At 38.0% G+C, this 15,975-nt stretch overlaps 1 protein-coding gene across 1 annotated transcript in view; it reads right to left on the bottom strand.

Moving 5' to 3' along the window:
* The window catches only part of rxfp2l (relaxin family peptide receptor 2, like), a 72,747-nt gene that overhangs the window by 14,221 nt on the left and 42,551 nt on the right, over positions 1-15,975 (bottom strand). The window contains exons 12-15 of the mRNA XM_036581000.1: positions 15,716-15,787; positions 13,537-13,608; positions 10,597-10,668; positions 5,001-5,230 (exon numbers count right to left, since the gene is read on the bottom strand). Coding sequence (XP_036436893.1) covers positions 5,001-5,230; positions 10,597-10,668; positions 13,537-13,608; positions 15,716-15,787 — 446 coding nt within the window. The remainder of the gene's footprint in view (positions 1-5,000; positions 5,231-10,596; positions 10,669-13,536; positions 13,609-15,715; positions 15,788-15,975) is intronic.

Here is a 15,975-nt window from a genome sequence, read left to right as displayed (position 1 = left end):
ATACATATATGTGTGTGTGTGTGTGTGTGTGTGTGTGTGTGTGTAAAAGATGACTTTACAGGAGGCCATTTCTGTCAGTCTATTCACCATGAAAATTTGACATGACGTGAAGGGCGGCTGGTGATTTCAAATTGTGTAAAAAAAAGTAAGTGCCTACAATCATATGCAAAAGTGTGAACGAGTCAAGTGACAATAAGTGAACACATCCTCTACAAAAAACACACTGATCTGAACCCTTTTCTGAACACTTTTGTGCACATTTTCTGTTTATTCGCTGAGTTTAACATACTATAAAAAATAAAGTAAAATGTATGTATTATGTATAGGTGACATTGTATGTTGTAGATTTTCCCCTAATATTTTAAACCCATTGAATAAACATTAATTATGCGCTAAATTGTGCAGCCATGTGTTCAACAAAAATCAACTAAACGTTTAATTTGATCAGGGGTGCCCAAACTTTTATATCATGTATATAATATGTGTATGTATGTATATGCAAAGGGTGGCAACGTGGCAACTTTGCAGCAGTGATTATATATATATATATATATATATATATATAGATATATATAGATATATATAGATATCGATGCTCTCAGAACAAAACCTTGTATGTCCAAAATGGTAACTTTACAGGAGAAGCAAAAAACATACTTTACTTTTAATGTAAGTCAATGGAACCAGATGTTTTTCCAAGTAATTTCTGGGCTGTTTCTTTTAGTCCATTCATCATAAAATTTACACAAAGTGTAAAGTGCAACAGGCATTTTCAAATTATGCCAAAAACTGAAAAATGACAAAACTGGAGATATAATGTTTTCTTCCGACAGCAGTGATATATAAAACTTTACAGTACATTAGCATAGCCACAGTAATATAATCGGAGGTCAATGGAAAATCTATAAAAATAAGAATTGAAACATTTGTGTCTGGGTCACTGATATGACATACATCAATTACTCAACAGTCCCTATTTTATGATAAACAATTTTCAGTGAATCCATATAAAATTCATAATGTGTGTGTGATTGTGTATGTATATGTCCGTCTGTCTGGCCTGTGATGGACTGGCGACCTGTCCAGGGTGCATCCTGCCTTCTGCCCAATGACAGCTGAGATACGCACCTATATATATATATATATATATATATATACCTTTAAAATAAAGAACATGTTGCAAAATAAGGCAACTTTAAAAGTGCTCAACTCACTGCAAAACTTTATATATAGGTGTGTGTCTCAGCTGTCGTTGGGCAGAAGGCAGGATGCACGATGGACAGATCGCCAGTCCATCGCAGGGCATACAGACAGACATATACATTCACAGTGACACACACACATTCACACCTTGGGGCAGTTTAGCTGGTCCGCTATGTGAAAAAAAAAAAACATTTTCTAAACGTAATCCTAATCTGAACCTCAGGGAACCGAAACGAGGCGGTTTTGCTCGTTCAGATAAAAACTGAAACGTGGCGCTTCTGATGAAGCAGCTTCACAGAGTCAGCAGTGTGGTGTTGTTGGCTGTTTCAGTCCTGAGAATGTATGAAAACACACAGAGGTGTGACAGTCCAGTGGCTAAACTAGACACACACACACACACACACACACACACACACACGGGCACTGAGATGTTATTGTAGATGATGCAGTCGAGCAGGTGGGATTAGATGTCTGTCTGGCAGAGACATGATTGGAGACAGAGAGGATGTGATCTGACTAAAATCTTAGTAAACAGCTTTTCACTGTGTGTATGTGTGATCGTGATTGTGTGTGTGTGTGTGTGTGTGTGTGTGTGTGTGCGCGTGTGTGCGCGTGTGTGTGTGTGTGCGCGTGTGTGCGCGTGTGTGCGTGTGTGTGTGTGTGTGCGCGTGTGTGCGCGTGTGTGTGTGTGTGCTAATTTTCCTCTCAGCAGGTGTGAAGGGTGAGCATCTTTTGTGTTTTTAATGAGAGTTTGTGATAAAGGCTGATAGATGTAGAATTTATTCAGCGTTCATTCATGCAGGGGAAGTGTGTGTGTGTGTGTGTGTGTGTGTGTGTGTGTGTGTGTGTGTGTGTGTGTGTGTGTGCGTGTGTGTGTGCGTGCATAGGTATGTGTGTGTGTGTGCGTGTGTGTGTGTGTGTGTGCGCGCATCTGTCTGTATGTGCCTGCGTGTTTAATCTCATTACTCGTTTGTGTGCAGTGACGACATATAATTTACATCTGCAACAAATGTAAATAATATTTAACAGAATCATGAATATTTACTTCACTTTGTATTATTACACAAGAATTGTGCTCATAAATCAACAGTAGGAGATAATATGAGTGCCTTTACTGATGCATCTACAGTAGATATGTAGGTTGCAGTGTTGTGCACTGGGGTGGGGTCTTTGGGGGGGCACTGCTGGATCTGTTCATATCAGGACTGTTTTAAGTATATAGAAATACCATTATAGACTAATTTATTCTGATACTGTTGCATTATGGTAACTATACAATTATGGCTGTTTTTCCTGTTGCAAAAAAACAATGATAATCATATTCAGCTCATCAATAAAACACATTATTATTATTATTATCCAGAAACAGAAAACTATGCCCTCTACATTAGCTTTTTTTGTCTGTTTTTTTTTGCAGCCAGCCTGTTAAGTGTGCTGTAAATATCAACTTGACCGTAAATATTGAAAACTATTTCAATAAACATAAACATATCGCTGCTTTTAGAACAAAACCTTGTATCTCCAAAATGGTAACTTTACAGTAGAAGGAAAAAACATACTTTACTTTCAATGCAGGTCAATGAAACCATTTTCTCTGTAGCTTTTAATCATTTTTAAACTCTTTTGGCACTTTTGACTCCTTCATTATGCAAGTGCATTATCTTATGTCTTATCTCTTGAAAAATGAATACCTTAAGCTTAATGATCGTGTTGACAGGAAATAAAATGAATGAAGGGTGCTCTCTGACTTTTGCACAGTACCCTGGTGACAGTGCATTATATCATCAAGTCATCTATGTTTTCTGATTTTGTACAAACTCGGCTTTTCATTTGCCAGTTATTGAACGTAAACATTTAATAGAAGAGATGTGAACAAAAAGAAAAAGGGAAAACGGGGATGGCACAGTGCAGCATGGTGTTCCACAAGGCTTTGTTTTAGGGCCCTTATTGTTCTCCCTTTATTCACAACCCCAAGGACACATAATCCGTAAACGCAATGCTGACTTTCACTTTCATGCTGCAATACTCATTCAGAGGTGTCAGCTCTGCCAGATTCAGTGACACAGTCACACCTAATGAGAGGCCATGTTAAAGACATAAAAGCTTGGATGACCAGGAACGACGTCTGTAACACAAATGTGTTGCTGTTGCTCTCATGGTTGCAGATTTTATGCTTCACATCACTACATTACAGACCACAACATGAAGAAAAAGGGTGTTTACCACTTTTAGGCTTCGGGCGAACCAAAATATAACCAAAAACTGCAAAAATAACAATATCTTAGCAAATGAAATCATCTTAAATCTCGTCTAATTATCTAACATTTCTCATTTTGAGATGACTGTAGGATTATAAGATGATTTAAATTATTTCTAGATGTGTTTTACATGTTTTCAGTTTAAAATCTCATCGGTTTCAAGCATTTTTCTTACAACAAGTAAAATGATCTGCCAATATAGCACGATGATAGAATGATTTCACTTAATAAAATCACTTAAAACAAGAAAACATATCTAGAAATAAGTTAAATAGTCTTATTTTATTCCTACATCCATCTCAAAATGAGAAATATTATATATATTGAAGACATTTTGGATAATTTCATTTGTCAAGATATATATATATTTTTTTGCAGTGAACGCTCTTAAAAAATGATTCTTCAAGTTCAAGAACAAGCTCCACATTGAAACAATAGAACCCTTTTTGGTGCTATATAGAACCAAAATGGGTTCTTTACATGGTGAAATGGTTCTTTAGATTGAAGGAGAATGTGTTGTAAATGGTTCTATATAGCGCCTTTTTTGAAAAGGGTTCTATGTGGCACCAAAAAGGTGGTACTATAAGTACATGCTCCACATCGTAACAATAAAAGAACCCCTGTTGGTATATAGAACCCTTTTCAAAAAGGTGCTGTACAGAACCAAAAAGGGTTCTTTGCATGGTGAAATGGTTCTTTAGATTGAAGGAGAATGTGTTGTATATGGTTCTTTACAGCACCTTTTTTAAAAGAGTTCTATACAGCCCCAAAAAGACGGTTCTTCAAGTTCAAGTACAAGCTCCACATCGTAACAATAAAAGAACCCCTGTTGGTATAGAGAAGCCTTTTCATAAATGTGCTATATAGAACCAAAAAGGGTTCTTTGCATGGTGAAATGGTTCTTTGGATTAACAAAAAAAGTGTTGTATATGGTTCTATATAGCACCTTTATGAAAATGGGTCTATATAGCACCAAAAAGATGGTTCTTCAAGTGCAAGTACAAGCTCCACATCATAACAACAGAAGAACCCTTTTTAGTGCTATATAGACCCCTTTTTAAAAAGGTGCTATATAGAACTAAAGAGGGCTCTTTGCATGGTGAAATGGTTCTTTAGATTGAAGGAGAATGTGTTGTATATGGTTCTTTATAGCACCTTTTTGAAAAGCGTTCTATACAGCACCAAAAAGATGGTTCTAGTTCAAGTGCAAGCTCCGCATCGTGACAACGGAAGAGTGTAGGTGCTACATAGAACCCTTTTCAAAAGGTCCTATATAGAACCATATACAACACATTCTCCATCTAGAGCCATTCCACCATGCAGAAAAAAACTTAAGTCATGCAAATGGTTCTTTCAGTGTTCATGGTTCTATACAGAAACAGTTGAAGAACCATCTTTTTATAACTAAAACTGCTTAAACTGCTGCGTTTTCTCTCCCGTCTGATTTGAGTGTCAGAACCATCCATAAATAATCTGCCTGGCTTATGAATTTTAGATGAAACGTCAGGAAGTTTGGGTGAAGAACAGCTCAGAACTCACAGCAGAGGGATTTGATGGCCATGGTGTGGTGCTGGTTCTCCGAGGCGATGCAGGAGCGCAGGCAGATCACGAAGACGTTCCCGAAGCAGATGACGAACGCCACGACCCAGACGAACACCCGCAGGATGATGTTGGCCAGCAGGTTCTCGAAGGACGAGATGCCGTCGGTGTTGGGTTTGCAGCTCCGCACGTTCGGGGAGTAGCCGCAGTACTCGAACCGCTTAAAATAACTGACCAGAAACACAAACAGCTTTGAAGACAGATGAAAACATTCAGTGGCACTTTCAGACGTTTGATGATCCGTGTTGGGAATGTCTACTGGGGTCGTTCTCCATCTGGAGTGGGAATTCAGGTGGATACATTATTAAAAAATCAAAACTATACAAGTCCATAAACATCTCCTTTTATCATATCTGCAGTAAGGAGAGCTTAATTCACACATATTTACAGTCACTGGTGTTGTATGAATGTGGTGTAACACCAGTGACGGTGACTCCAGTGACGCTCTGGTTAAAACTGAGGATTCTGTAAAACAGCTGACTCGTTGGCCGTCAGGTGACCTTGTGTATTTAAAACCAGTAATAAAAATTATAATATGACATTATTTTGATAAATTTTAATTACCCAGCCATTAAAGCTCATAACACCGGTGACACATAAAAGTTCTGGGCTGCCTGATAAACTAAATTATTAATAAATTAATGAAAGTGAGCGAGTGTGACTCGCCTTCTCATGCTTTGAGACGCTTCCTCCCTGATGAGCCTCGACCCAAAGAAGCAGTTTAATAGAGCTGAAAATACTGTGTTAAAATGTAGAATAAGAGTCCTGAACAAAATCTCTGTGACAAATGAATTTTTAAAATAAAATCCTTTTTTTGTAGCAAAACGTTAATGATGTAAAACTAAACATGAATTTGTTTTATACAAATTCCTAAGTTAAATCTCTTAAAAATCTTGTTTTATATTAAAAATGTTGAAAGTTGGTTTAGTGACGAGCTGTTTTATAGATGCAGAGCGACTATGAAACAGGATAAAAAAAGAAAAATCAGAGAATCATGAGGGAAAAGTCTTATTTAATCTTAGCTCAACTGTGTAAATGTACATACTGACTTTTGGAGCTGAACCTGATATTTACAGCATCTTTTTAAGCTCTAAAACATTTGTGACATGGTTTCCCCTCCAAATGGAGAACGACCCAGTAGCATCATCCAGCATCTGATAAGCCCTCATTCAGCTATACATGTACTGTACTGTACAAGAGGCACTTAAACCAACTGTTTGAAGCCATTTATCTGGACAGTTAGTGTGTTTTTATTTGTTAAAACAACATTGTATATATTACAGTAAATACAAACAAACACTAATGCAGGGAAAAGTAATCCTTACTTTTAAAAATGTTGTGAGTTAATTAGAAGAGCACACTGCAAAAATAGTATCTTGTTAAGTGTAATGACCTTAAATCTCATCAATATATCTAATATTTCTCATTTTGAGATGGTTGTGCACTTATTATAAGGTTATTTTGTTTATTTCAAGACTTTTTTTTACTTATTTTATGTAATTTTGTTAATCTTTCCTGTTGAGATTTTGTTTTTAGCTTAATTTAAGATTATTTACTTTATCTCTAGACTTTTTTTACTTGATTTAAGTAATTTTTGCTCATATTTGAGTAAAATTGTCTCACTATACTGGCAGATAAAGCAGACAAGCAAAATTATGTGCCTGTACAGTGAAAAAATTGTACTTAAATATGAGATAAAATTACTTAAATCAAGTAAAAAAATGTCTAGTAATAAAGTAAATAATCTTAAATTAAGCTAAAAACAAAATCTCAACAGGAAAAATATTAGATATGTTGACTATATTTTGCAATTCAAAGTCATCCAAAAATAGAATGATTATCTCATTTATTTATTTCAGACTATTCATTTTGTAAAAATTCAAAACATTTTTTAAATGTTGTGATCTAGTTAAAAGATTAACGTTATTAAAGTTAAAGTTATGCAAAAATAGAAGTATTACATTACAGTTACATTAGAGTTATTAGAAAACATATAAATATTAGTTTTCTAGAACTTTCTGAACAGAAACTAAACTAAAAATATGTAATTTTTTTTATTATTTTTCAATTTGTTACAATTTATTTTTTCCTGATCCTTTAAGAATCGTTATTTATTTATTTTAGACTATTCATTTTTGTACTTTAACTGTAATTTTAAGTAGTACATAGCAGGTCATATGATGTGTTTGCCTGATTATAGAACCGTATTCAGAAGTTTGATGAAATTCCTTGCTTGGTAGATTTTCTAAGAGGACCTAAAGAGAACACACTTTAATGTTAATGCACCATTGATTGTAATTCAGATCCTGAAGCTGATACGGTGATGATCACCGTTCCTGCCCGACACGATCGTTTCTAGAAAGTCATCTTCTGAGAAAGGGGGGGTGGGGTGGGGGGTGGGGGCGTTCTCTGTCCTTGCGTAAGTGATGGGTTTTCATTTAGAAATCTCTCTGAAGACTGAAGCCTTTTCTGTTCTGTTTTTCTGCTCTTTCTTTTTTCTTTTCCCTGCAGGTGAACTCATCAATTCTGCAGCTATTATGTCTGACACACACAGCGAGAGGGTGAGAGAGAGAGAGAAGGAGAGAGAGAGAGAGAGAGAGAGCGATGGAGAGAGATGGACACTGTGTTTACAGTGAGTAAATCTGCTGCGATTGCCTGCGGAATAGCAACGTCGGCTTATGGCTTGATGGTTTATCAGTTTTATGCGAGCTGTGAGCTTCGCTTCTGTACTAAAACAATCACTCTCTATCTGAACTGCACCCAAACACGCTGCTCTCTTCTGACAACCTCGACTCTTCTCAGCGGTGAGGGCCAAAGCTCGGCCCGATGGCTCGGCCCTAATGCCTCCTTTTGGCCTGGCGAGCGCCCCGGCCTGTTTACGCCTGGCGCTGATAACTCGCCACGGCTGCATGTAAAATTAAATCGTTTCCAATTTTCAGATGCACAACACTTCCCCTCCTTTCCCCCAGAGATAGCACACCTTACTGAAACCGGATTTTGTTTTCCTCATAGCTGAGGGCGCCAGTCATGTTCAGTGGGAACGCCAGCCGCCGCCACTGAAAGGAAAGTTTGTTCGCTGCGGAGGAGCCGTGACTCAAAATAGCTCGATTTAAAACGTGAGAACCATCTAAACTGAAAGTTTGGGCTTCTGCAAACTCACAGCGTGTCAGACTAGCATAGCGATGCTAATGTTCTTGGCTTGTGCTCAAAAAAAAGGGAAGTTTGTGTTGCTCCTGGAATGAAGTACCTACGAAACCTCACTATTTAAAAAGGCAAATAAGCATCAAATTCAAGGTAAAACTGCACTAGAGATCTAAGTTTACAGTCATCATGCAGTTTCACTCGGGATGTGCAGCACTGCGCAAAAAAGTTTTTGGTGCAGTTAGAAAGTTGGCTAACTCATTAAACATAAACATAAAAAGAACCCCTAGAACCCCAACAGTGGGGGTACTGATGAGGCCACAGCACCTCCAGATTTCACAATAATAATAATAATATAAAAAATCTGGGGTATTGCTGTGACGGCCAGCTACATTGACTGGGTTCTGTATCTGTAGTGGAAAACAAAGTAGCTGGTACCAAAAACGAGTCGAGTCGGGTCGAGTCGGGTCGAGTTAAGTTGAGTCTATAACATGCAGTGGAAAGCGGCTTTAGATAAAGCCAGTACTACTGTTGTCCAAAGACGTGAATACTTGTCAAAACTCAGAATAGCTGAACTTGATGTGAAGTTTCACGCGCGAAGTTTATTTGCACAGCGATGCGAAACTGATCAGTGTAGCAAGTTACACTGAAATGAATGTAATTTGGCTCGTGACACACTTCTAGTGAGCTTTAGGCACCTGAATAAATTATATATAATACCATTTATTATGATTATTCTGTTTGTTTCATCTTAACCATTTCCAAATCTCTCCTGGAGGAAGTCCAGTATTATTAGTACAGTTGCCGTCCAATACCTGCTTTAATATGATCAATATATTTATTTAAATTCAATCAGGTGATGGAACTGAATAAATCCATGTGATGGCTGGAGAGCAGAGAAGTCAAGAACCAAGCCTGTGTTCTTCTATCCTGACAGCGAGCATTTATCAGCCCGCTGGCTTGATAAGGTCATCCTGCTGACTGTTTGCCACTGCTGGTCCACTCTCGGACCACCCAGAAGACTGTCCTGCATACAAAGTCTATCTAGGTATTTACCTTCTCAAACAGATTCTAAACTCAGCAAGACTTTTATTTAGGAAAATAAAGGAATGGTTTTGGACTTTATTTGGATAGTCCAGTATAGATTCTCTACAGACGTTCTAATTGTTGAAACTATCTGTTGAAACTCAGTTGATTCTAAACAGTAGTGGGGTTAGGATTAGGATTAGGACCAGGGTGAGGTTAGGTTTAGGTTTTGGGTTGAGGTTAAGGCTAGGATTAGGATGTGGACCAGGGTGAGGGTTGGGTTTAGGTTTTGGGTTGAGGTTAAGCTTAAGGTTAGGATGTGGACCAGGGTTAGAGTTAGGACCAGGCTAAGGGTTGGGTTTAGGTTTTGGGTTGAAGTTAAGGTTAGGATTAGGATTAGGACCGGGGTGAGGTTGGGTTTAGGTTTTGGGTTGAAGTTAGGTTAGGTAGGCTTGAGGTTTGGGTTTAGTTAGTAGGATCGGATTAGGACCAGGGTGAGGTTGGGTTTAGGTTTTGGGTTGAGGTTAAGGCTAGGGTTAGGATTAGGACCAGGGTGAGGGTTGGGTTTAGGTTTTGGGTTGAAGTTAAGGTTAGGATTAGGATGTGGACCTGGGTGAGGGTTGGGTTTAGGTTTTGGGTTGAGGTTAAGGTTAGGATTAGGATTAGGACCAGGGTGAGGGTTGGGTTTAGGTTTTGGGTTAAGGTTAGGGTTAGGATTTGGAACAGGGTTAGGGCTAGGACCAGGGTAAGGGTTGAGTTTAGGTTTTGGGTTGAGGTTAAGGTTAGGGTTAAGATTAGGGTCAGGTTTAGAGTTAAAGACAATTATGGTCAATTTAGTAGATATTTAGTTGAATGTAACTTGAAAGTAGATTAAGTAACTACAAAGCATCTAAAGTGGACAGTCCAAATGAAGTGTTACCAACGTTTTTGCTGACACTGCGAGATCACAGCTGTACAACTGACTTTTATTCATACATGAAGGAAAAATAAGTAAATTGGACTGTGAGTGGAAAATAAGCAATTAGAGGTGGCATTTTGTGTAATACTCAGTTTAACCAGCAGGAGGCCGCTCGAAAAACACTGAGCAAAAAGCCAGTGGGCCACCAGCTTTGCCCCCATTGTTTGTGTTTATCTGAATATCGTAAAGTGTTTTCTTGGCAAAAACACACTTATTGCTGCGCTTAACAGATTTTCGCATTGAAAATCAAAGACGTTACGGAGGCGGAGCTAAAGTTGATACATTTAGATGGAAGATTAAAGATAAAATGCAGCAACATGAACTAACAAGGTAGAAAAGAAGGTCAGTTTAGATTTCAGGTACACTTTGACATTGAATCCCAATGACTGGGGGTAATTCCAGGTTACTCACATGTGGGAGAGGTTGCTGAGGGATCGGAACATTCGGATGCTGATGTTCGGAATCTCCACCTCCTCCATGCTCCTGCACAACAACGGCATCCCATCATCCCATCAGTCCCATTTCGGAAAACATGGTAACATCCAAAGCCGGATTTAGTAAACGTAGCACTAATGCATTTTTCTGTTTTATCACCGTGCACAAGGGGGCGCCACTGAGCTGCATGCAAATGAACTGTTATGCAAACTAACAACCTGGAGCAACTGATTAATGTGAACTGAGCGGAAATGTTTTTCACAAGTACTTGAGAAGGACACATTTGTTATTAAATGCAAGCTTTTCTTTCATTTCTTCGCCTCAATAATAAGAGTGAAATTACTAAAGAGTGAAATTACTAAAGAAATAAGAGTTACTATAATTACTAATTCCTTAGAAAAGTTTCATTCATTGAGCTGTTTTATTGTTTCTTTTACTGGCCGTTAGCTCTGCCCATATGAAATAATATGCAAAGCATATCGCGGCTGTCGGAACGTTTTTCAGTTTTTGACGTAATTTGAAAATGCCTGTTGCCCTTTGCCCTGTAAATGTCATGATGAATGGACCAAAAGAAACGGCCCAAAAATTACTTGTAAAAACATTTGCTTCCATTGACTTCCATTAAAAGTGAAGTCGTTTTTTTCCTTCTCCTGTAACGTTACCATTTTGGAGATATGAGTTTTTCTTCCGACAACAGCGATGTTTATTAAATGCATGTGAAAATTTATAGAAAACACCAAAAATTCTCAGTCCATTTCCTTCTGTAACTGCTGTTTAAAACACTCTCTGAGTGGATCTGTATGTTGGCGCACGTCGTAGTAAATCTCACATACTTTTTTCTGAATTTGAACTCACTCTGAAGGCTTTGCTCTTTGCTTAGTAAATCTGGCGCAAAGTCTAGTACAAGTTAACGTAACTGAACTTTAAGATTAATGCAAAAAAGCTATAAAAAATCTATTTCTGCAGTTGAATCTTCTCCTTTAACAATGCATGCAAATGAACTGTTATGCAAATTAACAACCTGGAGCAACCAGTTAATATGAACTTTTAGTTCATATTAGTTTTTTTACAATTACTCAAAAAGGACAGATTTGTTATTAAATGCACGATTTTCCTTCATCAGTCACCTCAAAAAAAGAGTGTAATTACGAATTTCTCAGGAAATTTTCATTCATCAAGCAGTTTTCTTTTATTGTTTTTTTTTCACAGGGCGTTAGCTCTTCCCATATTGAATAATATGCAAAGTCTATTTAATAACCCCTTAAAATCCCAGGCTTATTACATACTAAGGCTTATTATTTAGTAACTACTATCTGTAAATTAACGTCTTAGTAAATCTGACGTAAACTAGAGGCAACTTTTTCTGAATTTTAATTTAACTCTCAAGGCTTTGAGCTTGGCTTAGTAAATCTGCCGCGAAGCACTTTTCTGTTTTATCACGTGCACATGGGGGCGCCGCTGAGCTGCATGCAAATGAACTGTTCTGCAAATTAACAGCCCGAAGCAGCCGATTAACGTGAACTGAGCAGAAATGTTTTTTGCGGTTACTTGTAAAGAACAGATTTATTATTAAATGCAAGCTTCAACCTCAAATTAAGAGTATAATTACTAATTTCGTAGGAAATTTTCTTTCATCGAGCCGTTTTCTTTTTCACTGGGCGTTAGCTCTTCCCATATTGAATAACATGCAAAGCACATTTATTAAATGTATGTGAAAATGTATAGAAACTGTAACTGCTGTTTGAAACACTCTCTGAGTGCATGTTAACTGCATGTTAGCGCACACTGTAGTAAATCTGACGTAATTTTTTCTGAATTTTAACGCGTTAAAGGCTTCGCGCTTTCCTTAGCAAATCTGGCGTAAAGGCTAGTGCAAGTAAACATAGCTTAACTTTAAGGTTGATGCAAAAAAGCATCTATTTCTCCTTTAATAACACAATTTTTCAATGCTGTTTTGTTATATAAAGAATGTGATCTGACATAAGCTGGAAATGTGAGCGCTTTTATTTTGTCTGAGTCCCGAACCCATAAACAGGAATATGCTTCACACCTCTGTGATCATTTATTGTTTTTTTATTCAAAACTTTGAAGTGTTCTATGCTGTCGTGTCACTTGAGCGACAGGGTAATAAATCAGAAGCTACATAAGTTTCAGAAACAGGCCTTCAGACTTAATTATGATGCAGCAAATTACTTTGCATACATTTCTTTATTTTCCAAGCGAGTGCGGAGCTGATAGCTTAATTTGACTTTTATAAATTCACGCTTGCAGTTACAAGTACCGGTAAATTGCATAAATTAGCATGAATATGTTTAGTAAAAAAACTGCATAATGTTATTCAAACAGAAAAGAGGGGTTTTTATGCATCTGGAAAAGGTCATTAGAAAAATACCTCAGACACAAACAGCAGCTAAAGTCGGATTTGAGTTTTTTTCATGCTTTTTTCACCATTTTCTACATTTTACAATATTAGACAAAAGTCAAAATAACACATACAGGCCAAAGAATCATTTTCAGCACCTTTACTTTTAAATAAAAGTGTATCTCAAGCATTTAAGCAAAAGCCTTTGGATCAATTTGTCTTTAAGTTCATGCTGAACAAATTCAATCCAGTAGTGACGCCACAGCACATCCACTTTCAGTTCCCTAAGCGTTTTTTCTTTTTGTATATGCGGAAAAAAACAACGTGACGTTGAAATCTGATGGGTATTCAGACATATGGCCTGCAGTGTGAAGGAAACTGGCGGCGAAGCTAAAGAAAAGGCTGAATAACACGTTTTTCCAGTGAGCTTCTGCGGTGCTTCATTATCTTGTCATGTCACGGTCAGGATTCCTCATTAACGTGGTGAATAGTCTAATCAATAGTTCGATCAGTCGGCTCTGAAAGATAAAAAGCAGAGGACGCAGCTCACTCACAGCGACTGGAGGTTGACGAAACTGTCGAACTGGTTTTCATAGACATGCGTCAGGGGGTTGTTGGAGATGTTCCTGAATAAACACACATACAGGCAGGTAGAAGAAAGTGCTCAGCAGTTAATGCCAGTGATTCATAACACCTGTCACGTCGTTTCAACATTGTTCACAGCCAATCAGTGCAGCGTCTGTGAGGCCAATGCGCTGAAAAAGTGTAGAAAAGTCAGAGATCTTTAAAGCCTGAGCTCAGTCAAGGTTATATATGTAGGGCTACAAAACAAAACTCTGACTCTTTTAACTTTTTCTGCACTTTAAGGCTCTCAGTGTGTAACAGAAGCCCGATTGGAGCTGGATTAGATTTCCCAGAGCTTCAGTTTGTGAGACTTGACTGGTGCGGGATAAAGTGCTTCTCTATTGGAGCATTTGTAAACTCTTAGGCCCAATTCCATTTCTACCCCTACCCCTTGTGTTCGAGTGTCACCCTCACCCCTTGGAACTGAGTTATAGGGTAGTGGTTGAAATCCTCCCTCTGAAATGGGACCCTCAAATAAAAAGAGCATCACTTCATTAACAGCTACCAGCGCTGCTCTGTAGGCGACCCTGCCAGTCTGCAGTGACAGCAGAGGAGGGTAAAGTTCAGCTCCTCACTGCTGGGCTTTAGTTACATTTAGGGCATCATATGCCTTCAAAGAGGGGGGCAATTATTTATTATCGCCCACCCCTAATTCTTCAGTGATATGAAGCTGAAGTCAGATATTCACCAGATTCTCGTTTGAATTTACCCGTTCCACCTTAAATAATACAGCAGCTCTGATGCCTGAGGTGCCAGAATGTAACTGCTGGACTATTTAAGGTGGAACAGGAACTTTAGCTACCAAGAAATCAACAAACTACTCGTGACTTTTATGCTTGTTATGAAGAAAAGGACCATAATATACTGAGACGGCATTAAACTAAGAGAATACGATGATTATTGTAATTTTCTAACTGAGAAAAGTCCCACATTTGTTGTTTTCTTTGGTCGGTTTTACTTTTATTCTCCTAACTCTCCACTTGGAGTGTGTCTCCAAAACCTCCGTTTGGAGGGCCATGTAGCCCCAACACTTCGCCCTACCCCTCTATCTTAACAAGGGACACCCTATCCCTAGATGTGAACCCTCAAAACGGAGGGCTAAGGGCTAAATGGTAGGGGCGAGGGGTGAAATTGGATTGGGCCACTAAGAAGTTGCACTTGAACCTCTTACAGATTTGCACGGACCACTGGTACATGTTCGCCAGTCAAAATATTCTCTGTTACCATGGAGACACACTAGACCAAGGCAAATAATGCCCCAATGGTAAACATATCAACAGTGCTTCAATTTATTTCTCATATAGGGTAAAAATAAATTATAACGATAAGTCTGTAGGGAATCTGTAGGGAATACATTCTCAGTTAGCAAACAACAATATATCATTTATTGTAGAAAAATAACTGGTAGTTACGATTTGGTGACATAATTTTTGATTGAACAAGGTAATAAAGATGATTAGATTCATACTAGATTCAAATCAGTAGTCCGAACAGTCTGGCAGAGATTTTAATCCAGTATGAATCTGCAGTGTGTGTAGTTTTACAGTCTGACAGTAATAATTGTGGAGTGATTTTAATCCAGTATGAATCTGCAGTGTGTGTAGTTTTACAGTCTGACAGTAATAATTGTGGAGTGATTTTAATCCAGTATGAATCTGCAGTGTGTGTAGTTTTACAGTCTGACAGTAATAATTGTGGAGTGATTTTAATCCAGTATGAATCTGCAGTGTGTGTAGTTTTACAGTCTGACTGTAATAATTGTGATTTTAATCCAGTATGAATCTGCAGTGTGTGTAGTTTTACAGTCTGACAGTAATAATTGTGGAGTGATTTTAATCCAGTATGAATCTGCAGTGTGTAGTTTTACAGTCTGACTATAATAATTGTGGAGTGATTTTAATCCAGTATGAATCTGCAGTGTGTGTAGTTTTACAGTCTGACAGTAATAATTGTGGAGTGATTTTAATCCAGTATGAATCTGCAGTGTGTGTAGTTTTACAGTCTGACTATAATAATTGTGGAGTGATTTTAATCCAGTATGAATCTGCAGTGTGACAGTAATAAAGGTAATAAAATGCATTGAGAGGAATGAGAAAAGCAGAAACTCACAGCTGCTTGAGGTTCTGGAGGTTCTGGAAAAGAGATGGAGGAAGATCCAGAATCTGATTGACAGACAGATCCCTAGAAAAGAGGGGAAGTGATAGAGCATTTTATTACAGTCAGATCTGCTGGATCATCATAAAAACCATAAAAACAAGCAGGACGACTGAAGAGGAGCTGTAAATGGGTGTCAGTGAAACTGAGTCACTGATAAAGCCTGAAGCTCTGTGTGCATTTAAAAGCTGCCGTTACTGATAGCTCATATCTCA

This window comes from Colossoma macropomum, unplaced genomic scaffold (assembly GCF_904425465.1).
Source record: "Colossoma macropomum unplaced genomic scaffold, Colossoma_macropomum, whole genome shotgun sequence".
Taxonomy (NCBI): Eukaryota; Metazoa; Chordata; class Actinopteri; order Characiformes; family Serrasalmidae; genus Colossoma; species Colossoma macropomum.
Note: the sequence above shows the minus strand (reverse complement) of the source record. Positions and strands in the feature narration are given on the sequence as shown.